Source organism: Candoia aspera, chromosome 4 (genome assembly GCF_035149785.1).
Source record: "Candoia aspera isolate rCanAsp1 chromosome 4, rCanAsp1.hap2, whole genome shotgun sequence".
Lineage (NCBI taxonomy): Eukaryota > Metazoa > Chordata > Lepidosauria > Squamata > Boidae > Candoia > Candoia aspera.
The window spans coordinates 75,068,088-75,078,494 of NC_086156.1; the positions used below are offsets into that span (position 1 = coordinate 75,068,088).

Consider the following 10,407-nt stretch of genomic DNA (forward strand, 5'->3'; position numbering starts at 1 on the left):
CAAGGCTCAGAGAGCACCAAGGACTCCACAGTTCAACCCTGAACTACAAATATTTGCTTCCAGGTAGGGATGTACACTGGATTTGCCAAACTCTGAATAAGTGGAAGTGGCTATATGAAGTAATGCAGAATTATTGCAAAACTGAATCAATAGGCTTTGTGAGCACTTCAATGGTTCATAGCATTGTAGAAAGGCAGATCATGTTGTCATGTCTCTGGCAGAATGGAAGGGAACTGTCATCCATCTATAGCTTCAAGTGGTCTTTCCCAAACTGCAGCAGTGTTGAGACATCAGCCATAACATTTTCTGTCCCTACTTTCTCGACTTCTCCAGGCTGCCACAGTACCCAGTAGAAGGAACTGCATCTCTGCCTCCTCCCTGACTTATCTGGTGGAAATTAATTCCACCCCTCATCTCCAGTATGTAAAGACAAAAAATCCCAAAGTTATTTGTCTGACAGCTGATAGAATATTTCCCAGTCCAGGGGCAACTGTTCCTGCAATTTTTATCAGTTTTCCTGGCAGGGCTGCAACTAGGGTCTGTGTCACCCAGGGCAAACATGGATTCTGCGCCCGTTTCCCCCCCCCCCCCCCGTTGCAGCCCTGATCATACCCGGATCCTTCAGATGGAGTTTTCTGCTGACTGCTAATGGCAACTTTGTGTAAGGTCTGGAAACTAACTGATCCACAAGACAAAACACATATAAAAATGGATGATCTTTCAATAATATAATCTTTCAAGTCTATTGAAATATATATACACGCACGCACGCACATACGCGCACACACCCTTCCTGTGTCAATAGAATGGAAGAGGCTGTTTCTATTTTGATTTGTAAGTTAAATATTTCTAGGTGCGAAGATTACTGCAGATGCTGACTGCAGTCAGGAAATCAGAAGACGCTTAATCCTTGGGAGAAGAGCAATGACAAATCTCGATAAAACAGTTAAGAGCAGAGACATCACACTGACAACAAAGGTCTGCATAGTTAAAGCAATGGTATTCCCCGTAGTAACATATGGCTGTGAGAGCTGGACCATAAGGAAGGCTGAGAGAAGGAAGATAGATGCTTTGGAACTGTGGTGTTGGAGGAAAATTCTGAGAGTGCCTTGGACTGCAAGAAAATCAAACCAGTCCATCCTCCAGGAAATAAAGCCAGACTGCTCACTTGAGGGAATGATATTAAAGGCAGAACTGAAATACTTTGGCCACATAATGAGAAGACAGGACACCCTGGAGAAGATGGAGCTGGGGGTGTTGACGACCGACAAGAAGCTCTGGCGTGGGCTGGTCCATGAAGTCACGAAGAGTCGGAAGTGACTGAACGAATAAACAACAAAACAAGATAAATATTTCATGGAGAAAATCTGTGTGGTCTTGAAGAGTCAACGACTTGATGACACATAATTTTATATGACTTTCATCAGGCTGATGAAAGTATCCTCTTTCTTTTGGAGAAGATAAAAGTTATGTATTTTCCTCCTTTTTTGATAAGAGGGAGAGATTATACCTACAGTTGTCTGGTCATTGTGGCTAATTAGCTTATTTTCCTGCAGGTGACAGATTTTAGATGAACAGTTTTTCAATGCATTTTCTAAAGAGTTCAAAAAGAGATGAGTACCGCCCCCTAATGTGACATTAGACACGACTAAACGGGAATCCTTACCTTTTCTTACCTCAAAAAAAGGTGTAAAACTATTAGTCACAATTATCAGAAAACATAAAGAACATAAACATTGACACACACAGAGCTGTAGAGTTTTAAAAAGTCAAAACAAATGGCACCTGAATAAGAACTTCCACCTAACACTCCTTTTTATGGGCTCTTTTCTAGAAGAAAAATAGCATGAACGACTTCAGAATTTGTTAGCCTGATCCGGTTGCAAAAATCTCTTTGCTGCCATCTAGTGATCAAGCCTGGTTTTCGCAGCTCTATAATTATAAAACTCGCTCTGTTCTGCGATATTGGGCGAAGGGAGCTAAGTGGGATGATTTTTTTCTTCATTTAACCAGCAAACCATCTACGCTGGTGTCTCTCTTGCCGAAGAGTGAATATATACAAATAGAAAAAGTAAAACGTTAAGAACGTAGGCGAGCTCGTCGCGTGCTTACTACGTCATCGGCCTATTCTGCAGCCGCTGCTATAGCAACCAGCTTTGCAGCCGAGCAATCCTGTGCGCCTCGAAGTTACGTGTTCAGTGGTCGTTAGTGACGTATCTCCTTTGGGAAGCTGGAGGAAGAGACTCTAAGGAAGGAAAGGTGAGTGACAGGTTCATGCGCCCCCAACGCCTCAGCCTTTCCCGCACCTCTTTAGAAGAATAAAATCCTGTTTCCCCTGTTGGAAAAGCCGTATAGTTTGCTCCTATTTCGGACCCCCACTCTGAGCTCCCTCAGTGACCCATTTATAGGACTCCCCCCTCCTCCTCTAAATAAAAATGGAGCTTTTCCTCCCTTTTGATTTCGTTGTGTTCTCTGCCGCGCTGCTTTTAAATTATGTTACCGGTCCTCCCTTCTCTGTGTGCTCAGGAGGCCTCTTTTTGCGCTGCCATATTGCCCCTCAGCCCGGACATCATTGCCTCCCCTCACACATATAATGGAGCGTTGAAAGGGGGTGAGGGACTGACACATGGGAGAAGTGTTTCTAAAAGGCAGCATTGCTGGAAGAGGGACCTGCCTCTGGAATTTGGTACAGCGAATGGAAACGCAGACCTTCAGATTGGGGGAAACAGTCTGGATAGATTTAGAAAAATGCTTAAAGGAGCACGGCAAGGTGAGACATAGCAAAAGCAGCAACAGCAACCCCGTTTGAAGAAAACACGTATAGGCACAAAACCCCCACTCAGCCTCTTAATAGCTGCCTGCCTCTATTTTGGAAAAGAAATCTCTTGTACTGTACATCCTTGTGTGTGGCATTAAATTTGCATTTATTTATTTGTCAAATTTATATAGCTGCCCATCTCTCAAATGTGACTCTGGGCAGCATAGAATAAAAAGAACAATAAAACATATCTTAAATAGACTTTAAAAACAATAAAACATACATACCACAGGAGAGTGTTAAAAATTCATACATAATAAAGCCATCTTGCCAGCTTTCTGTTTCCAAGGAATCCCCAGGCCTGCTGCAAAAACCATGTCTTGAGAGACTTCCGGAGGGGCCAATAGGGTTGGGGCTAACCTCAGCTGGGGTGGGGGAGAATAATGTTCCAAACTGAGAATAGGGGTTAAAAAAATATGTCAAATAGGAAGAAAGCATGGATGTTGATTGTTATCAGTCCAGAGCAGGGTTTCTCAGCCAGGGTTCCGTGGAACCCCAGGGTTCCACAAGAGGTCACTAGGGGTTTCCTAGGAGATCACAATTTATTTAAAAAATATTTCAAATTCGGGCAACTTCACATTAACAAGGTAAGTTTCATACTTTATTTTTAGAACACCGTTAATGCATATATACAGGCCTACATGTCAAACAAATATAATAATTTTGTAACTTGTGGCCTGTATTTGAGCCTGAATGTGCAGGGGTTCCCCAAGGCCTGAAAAATATTTCAGGGATTCCTCCAGGGTCGAAAAGTTGAGAAAGGCTGGTCCAGAATATTTAGACTTCTTTAGATGTAAACAAAGTACATGTCCCAGTTTTCTGTTTACTGTTACCCTAAGGCATAGCAGGGAATGACTGTTTCCTTGCCTACCATTTGTACTGTAGGTTGGGACAGGAGAAATCTATAACTTTCTAGATGTTGTTGGACCAACTCCCATAATGCTTAATTATCGGCATGCTGTGTTAGGCTTAAGAATTGGAATTTAACAATATGTGAAGGTCTGAGGTCCTCAGTCTAATCATCTGCTGATTTTTCTAATCTGTATTTGAAGGTTCCCTGAGTCGGTTTTAGGATTTCTTATGTGTATGTGCAGTCTGCTGCCTTTAAACAGAAAGGCAGAAAGCTTGTTTTATAGTGTTTTTAGACAGAACTTGTAACTTTGCAACTTAATTGCTGTACAAAAACTAGAATAACTTCAATAACATTGGTGATAAGCAGAAAGGGGAAAAATATCTCAATTATGTTGGTTTTGAGATGTTAGCACTATGCTTGCTATGCTGTACTCGACCCATGGGCTGGGGGTTGCTGTGGGTGGGTGCGTGCTACAGAGCGTGGGTGGGGAGGTGCTACAGAGTAGGAGATCCCTGGGATCTCCTACTCTGTAGTGGAGCTCCTCAGGAGAAAAAGCAGGAGCAACTTACAGAAGCGACTTGCGACCTTCCTTGCCAGCTTCCCCAGTGACTTTGCTTGTGGGAAACTGGCAGGGAAGGTAGCAAATGGCGATTGCATGACCACAGCTCACTGTGACGTCGTAATTGCAAGCTAGCCACCCAAATGCCCAGATCGTGACCACGAGGACTCTGCAATAGCCACAACTTTGCAGACTGGTCATAAGTCCCCCTCATTCAGCACCGTCATAATTTTGAATGGTTGCTGAACAAGTGGTCATAACTCGAGGACTGTCTGTACCAATTCAGGAGCAGCAATATAACACATTCCATAACATCCACCTCAAATACTTCCATAAAGAAATTCTATTTTGTCACAAACTGGTTCTGCAAATGGAAATTGCTTTTTAAACTGAAAAAAACTATATATACATAATTTAATATATTAGATTACATGTAAACCCGGAACTTCATTCCACTTATTACATAAATTAAACCTACATCTTCCTTGATAAGTAAAAAGTTTTAGGTAGACATAAGAAAACAGTTCAGGCAATTTAAGTGATTTTCAAGGTCCATGTAGACTTAAAAAAAAAATCTGGTCAGGAAATCTGTTTCTGAGTGATTGAATATTCATGTCTATCATGCAAGTTTTTTCCCAATTTTTTGGGTAACTAAATTTTTAAACAAAAGCTATGAAGAAAAAAGCTTAAAATCATATGTTAATTAATTTATGTCATAATATTTTTGTCTTATTGCTGAGAACCGGAATATTATATGAAACATTAAGATATTAATATTTTACTTTGTTCAATGATACCTAGCAAAGTTAGGCATCTTCAAACAGACTGTGGTAGAGTTTCTTCCATTAGTTTCCTCATGATTTTTTTTACTGCAATAAGTGGCTTTTGCATAGGAGAATAAATGAACTGAGAGAATTTTAAGAATGCATTTTTTAAAATTCCCATTTCAGAGTTTTATATTGTAGTATAGCAGAGGGTACAAGGATATCTACAACCTTAGAAATAGTTTTCCCCCATAACTACTATATTATTAACTAAACTAGTTGTTAATTTTGACAGTGTTAGATATTTGTAGATGTAGCCCTCACATAATTTCCACATTCTTTGTTTTGCAGCAAGAAGAGAGAATTTTTGATAAAGTCAGACATTTTGCCAGACAGATTGCATGGTTTTATATACAGTCCTAGCCTTTCAGATTTAGCTACTTATTCTTCACTATTTATTGCTGTAAGGATTTTAAAGAATTTTGTAAGTTGTTTATAGTTGCATGAGTAAGGCAACTGAGACCAAATAGCAACTTGAATAGCCTCAGTGAATTCAGTGAATTCAGTGAATTAAGTTAAGAACTAGCTATTCCTATTGTTTTCAGCTTTACAGAAAAGAAAGCAAATTCAGTATGATAGATACACTTTTTATAGGTAAAAATAAGTTTCTCACAGCTCTTTTCCTTGTGTTTTAACTGTCGAGATATAGCACCAAAATATTAATGCAGTGCTGTCTGAAGTTATTGCTGGCCTTCAATGCAGAACTGAGTTTCATCTTTTTTTCACCTTTTAGCTGAAGCCAAAAGATGGAGCCTCCTGAGGTTACCATAATTGAAGGTGTGGGAGATGAAGTGACGGTAGTGGCTGGTATAGTGGTCCTCATTATGGCCCTGGTCCTGGCCTGGCTCTCTACGTATGTTGCAGATGGTAGCAACCATCTTCTAGGAACTGTCATGGCCACTGGAGATTCATCAGTGATCCATCTGAACACCATTGAAAACTACGTGGGAAATTCTGTTTCTGAACAGTCTGAGCCTCAGGATGCTACGGAAGATACTGAAGAGAAGGCAGATGAAGGTTCTGCTTCTGGCACGGGTCCTATGGTAGAGCAAGTTGATAATAGCAGTAGCTCTGATGCTGCTTTAGACTGTCTATTGGACATTCAGGGTCTGCCACAAAGGACCTTTTCTATAGATGGTGTTTCCCAGGAAAACCAGGGAGTTCCACAAACAGTAGCCAATATGGAGGAGAGTGAGCCAAACCCAGGCTTCATCAAAGTGCGTCTCAAATTCCTCAATGATACAGAAGAAGTAGCTATTGTAAAGCCAGAAGACACCATAGGTATACTGAAAAGGTACTATTGAATAGTAATATATGCTTGATGTGCTTTCCTTATTTGTCTGAAAAAGTTTTAATTAACCAGGTTTTAAAAAATCATCCCAAAGTAGCTTAGAATAACAGGGTATAGTTTATACTAACATGTCATTATATAGTAGAAATCTGTTTCAGAAAATTTGATTTTGGAGCCTTCAGCATAGTTTAAGACTTTTCTCACTTTATAGTATACAGTATATTTAAAAGATCCTCAACAGATATTCCTACTGTTGCAACGTGGGAGGGAATCAAACCCAGCTGCTAAATGGATGGAGATTGTTCAGCAACCACCATATGCTTTTTCTTCTTTTTTGGGATCGTAGGGGGCTGCTAAATTTGTTGGGAGTAATTTGGATCTGATTCTTCTGACATTAGAGTGCTCTCTCTTTTTCTTTGCCTTTGAACTACATCAGCAATATTGTCCTGAGACAGAAGAGTATATATAACCATGGTTGTGATGGGGAAGAAGCATAGGAATTACATTGTTGTTTGTAGATGAGGGTTATTTACAAAATGAATGTTGAGCATGATACAGACTTTCTTGCATCAGTGAGTTGTTGTAATATGTAAAAAAAGTACATTGGTTTTAAGTGTTATAAAAATACTTTATTTAAAAATTCTAGCTTAGCTATTTTGTAATGAAATCACTCTTTGTGATTCCATTACAAAGGATCCTCAGTTTGTCAGAATATATTATGAGAGTTGAAAAATATCAGTATTTTTTTCTGACATTCTTATTTATCTATGTTCTTTCTAAAGCAAATATTTCCCAGGCCAGGAAAGTCAGATGAAATTTATCTACCAGGGCCAGCTTCTCCAGGACCAGGCACGGACTCTGCAGTCCCTCAACATCCTGGACAATTGTGTAATCCATTGTCATCTCTCCCAGACCGTTTCTGCCATGCCTGATACTGTGGTAGCACCATCAGAAGCAGGGGGTATTACTTTGAGCATGGGTGACTTGATGATTCCTGTTTTTATGCTGATGCTGGCAGTCATCTGGTATTTCCGCATCAACTACCGCCAGTTATTCACAGCACCTGCCACCATTTCCTTGGTTGGGGTAACTGTATTTTTTAGTTTTCTTGTTTTTGGGATGTATGGACGGTGAGCACCTATGGGGGAAGAAAAGTTTCAGCTACCCTTTAAACCAATATGCTTTTTATTTGATATTTTCACGTGTTAATAACCTAGAGCACCAAGGAAACTTTTACCCAGAATTCTACAGTGATTGAAAAAAATGGCTCTACAATCATTTGGAAAAACAAAAGAAAACAAAACCTTACTTAATTTCTACGTTTTCTATGGCTACGCCTGGATATTTTTGAAGGCTACTAGTAAAAGATGAAGATGTGACACATGATGAAGAGTAAGGCATCAGCAATTGCTCTGCTCTCCGTTACTTGTTTTCCATTTAAAACATTATTCTCTTCCATCATCTACGTCTCTAGGAGCAATTTGGCTGAGCACACAATTTTCTTCACAACTACAATGATTGGAAAGTTATTGATGATTGTACTGAAATCCAATTCCTTTTATGCTCTTGGACGTCTTCTGAGTCCCCCAATAGAGGAGAGGGGCTTTTTAGCTTAAGTGTTTGCCTAATTAGTTTGTTTCGGCTTGGAGAAGCATGGAAGGAATGGTCTTGATGCACATTTCTCTTAATTCCACTGTGACCAATAATCTAGTGGTAAAGCAATGACTCAGTGTACTCCATGAATGCCAATGAATCTATCTCTAGTGGAGTGGAACAAATGGAGCATCTGCCTTCTGCAGTTCACATAGAGGAACATTAATATCTCAAAACCAAGTATTTTTGAGCTGTGTTCTGAAGATATCTGGCTGTACCTTACCTGTGGATTCCAGGTTTAGACAGTGCCTGCCAGAAGTGCATATGCATCATGATGGGGAAGGCAGTTAATTGCAAATGCTAGCTGGATGCCTATGTGGTGCACCTTGTGCTTGCTTAAGAAAAAGTAACAGCTGCACTGAGAGCATCCTGCCAACTGTTTAGGCAGCTTGTTTACCTTTTGTAGTGGATATATGCTGACACATGCCTGCCCAATCAAGCAGAACAATCCGGCTGCTATCATCTAAATTTCTGAACGTTATTCATGTGTTTGTTAATCTAGCTATAGTTTTAAACTCCATTGATTTTACTGAGTCTCTTTGCAGCATGATTACTTCAAATGAATTAATTTTCTTGTAGGTGGGAGTTAATGAAAGTATTAAAGTCAAGTTATCTCCTGAAATTCACTGCAACATTCCCAGAGACTGAGCTAGAACAGAGAGTTATTACTGAGAGCTGGATTTTCCATTGGAGAGAAACACTACTTTAAAGCTAGGATTGAGTAAAATTAAATCAGCCCTCCAAAGTTGTGAGCAGTCTCATTGGTCAAGATGGGTATTATGTTTTTAGGCATCATGGTTACAGAGAAGCTCAAGTTAAATTGCAGACTTAAACATCCAATTTAATTATCAGTGCCAAGTAGATGTCCAAATGCTGCTGAAAGCTACTCTGTAATGTTTTTCGACTGCTGTAGCTTCTAAAATCAAGGCATTAAAGACAGATTATCAGAAATGTGTGTTTACCTGGGGCTGGGCAGATTCTTTGAGAGATGCTTTGGAATGCCTAGGAGTGTGTACGAAGTTCTTGTCAAGTAATTAAGGCAGCCACGTGTGTCCCCCCTGCCCCAACCTCTCTGGCTGCTTCAGAATTGCATTTGTGGGCATGCACACAGACTTAGCAGTGAAGTAGCTATGCATGTACGTGGATACAGAGTCAATTGGCTACTTCCAAAGAAGCTGCGCAAACCTAGAAAAATGGCACTGCTGTTTGAAAAGAAGTGCTTCATGTGTGTTCCTGCACACTAAAAAGTGCTCTTTTGGGGGATTTGCACAGCTTTAATTTTAAGTACATCTTTTGCTTGATATGTTGTCTGAAATGTATTCTTCTTGTAAAAAAGAAAAAAATATATATCAAGACTACTGGAAGTTGTCTTTTCTGTGCAGATATTCTGAATTTAAGGCTAAAGGGAAAATAAAAGCCTGTAAATAACTAAACAATTTGAGTGGTCATGGGGCCAGTTTGCTAGTGCTTATTCATAGGCAGCCCAAAAGTAAAATATTTCTAAGAGACTTGTTTGGACTTGCAAGTCTGTTGTAGAAAATAAAGACTTCTATAGCAAAATGTACTTATTACACACATTATATATTATACATATTTCCTGATGCTTTTCACATCAGGAAATCTTTCAGAAACAATCATGAAGAGCTGCAATAGTAACCTCAGAAAAATGGGGTTTTTTGTAAGATGTTTGTACAAACATCATAGTCTGGTGAAATCCAAGTTCTATATTTGGTAAAATTAAATTTCTACAAACAATGATTAGCTTAGGTAAGCCAATCTTTGCTTAATGTTATAATTTACCTTATTCTGGGGAAGGGATAAGGTATTTGCAGAATTCTAAAGTCCATTTTTGTGTAGGGCACTTGTTTGTTGAACCTATTTTGTCTGTTGTTAAAGTACAAAGTGCGGTGCAAAGATGCTGATTGGATTCACAAGCCAGGTTAAGGAACTGCAGTTGCTGTTTTCAAATAACATGCTATGCCCAAACAATTTCATGGGATGGGTGGCATCACACAGTATGTTAAGGCAATGACAGAGTTCCCACAACACACTGAACCAGAAATCACCTCCTCCCCTTTTGTCTAGTCTAGCATGTTATATAAATTGAGATGCAGAGTCCTCAAGCTACCCATACTACTGCGTTCATGTTATATTTCTGCCTTAGCAGTGACTATGGAGCCTAAAGAAGAACTTTAATGTAAACTTTAGAAGAGCAAAGGATATATACAGGGCCCCAGAGAAGGGAAAAAAATTGCTTGAGTACTTCTGAGTATCTTTAGGAACTGCAGGTCAGAGTAGAACAATTAGGTTTTTTTAAAAACAACCAACCAACCAACTCGGGTCTCTAGTTCGTTTGAAAGACCTGATTCCACAGTGCATTTTAAGAAAAGCATGTGTATCATTGTGCAT

The 10,407-nt window shown here is 39.6% G+C and overlaps 1 protein-coding gene across 1 annotated transcript; it reads left to right on the forward strand.

Annotated features, from left to right (window-relative positions):
- Nucleotides 1-2,169: 2,169 nt before the first annotated feature.
- TMUB2 (transmembrane and ubiquitin like domain containing 2) lies at nt 2,170-9,347 on the forward strand. Its single transcript, XM_063300595.1, has 3 exons — nt 2,170-2,259; nt 5,788-6,348; nt 7,128-9,347. The coding sequence occupies exons 2-3, from the start codon at nt 5,801-5,803 to the stop codon at nt 7,477-7,479; spliced, it is 900 nt and encodes a 299-aa protein (XP_063156665.1). The 5' UTR covers nt 2,170-2,259; nt 5,788-5,800; the 3' UTR covers nt 7,480-9,347.
- Nucleotides 9,348-10,407: the final 1,060 nt, after the last annotated feature.

What these genes read in the sequence shown, in the direction of transcription:
- TMUB2 (XM_063300595.1), top strand. Translation starts at nt 5,801, where the DNA reads ATGGAGCCTCCTGAGGTTACCATAATTGAAGGTGTGGGAGATGAAGTG. An exon ending in ACCATAGGTATACTGAAAAG is followed by an intron (nt 6,349 to 7,127) that starts GTACTATTGAAT and finishes TTCTTTCTAAAG; the next exon opens with CAAATATTTCCCAGGCCAGG.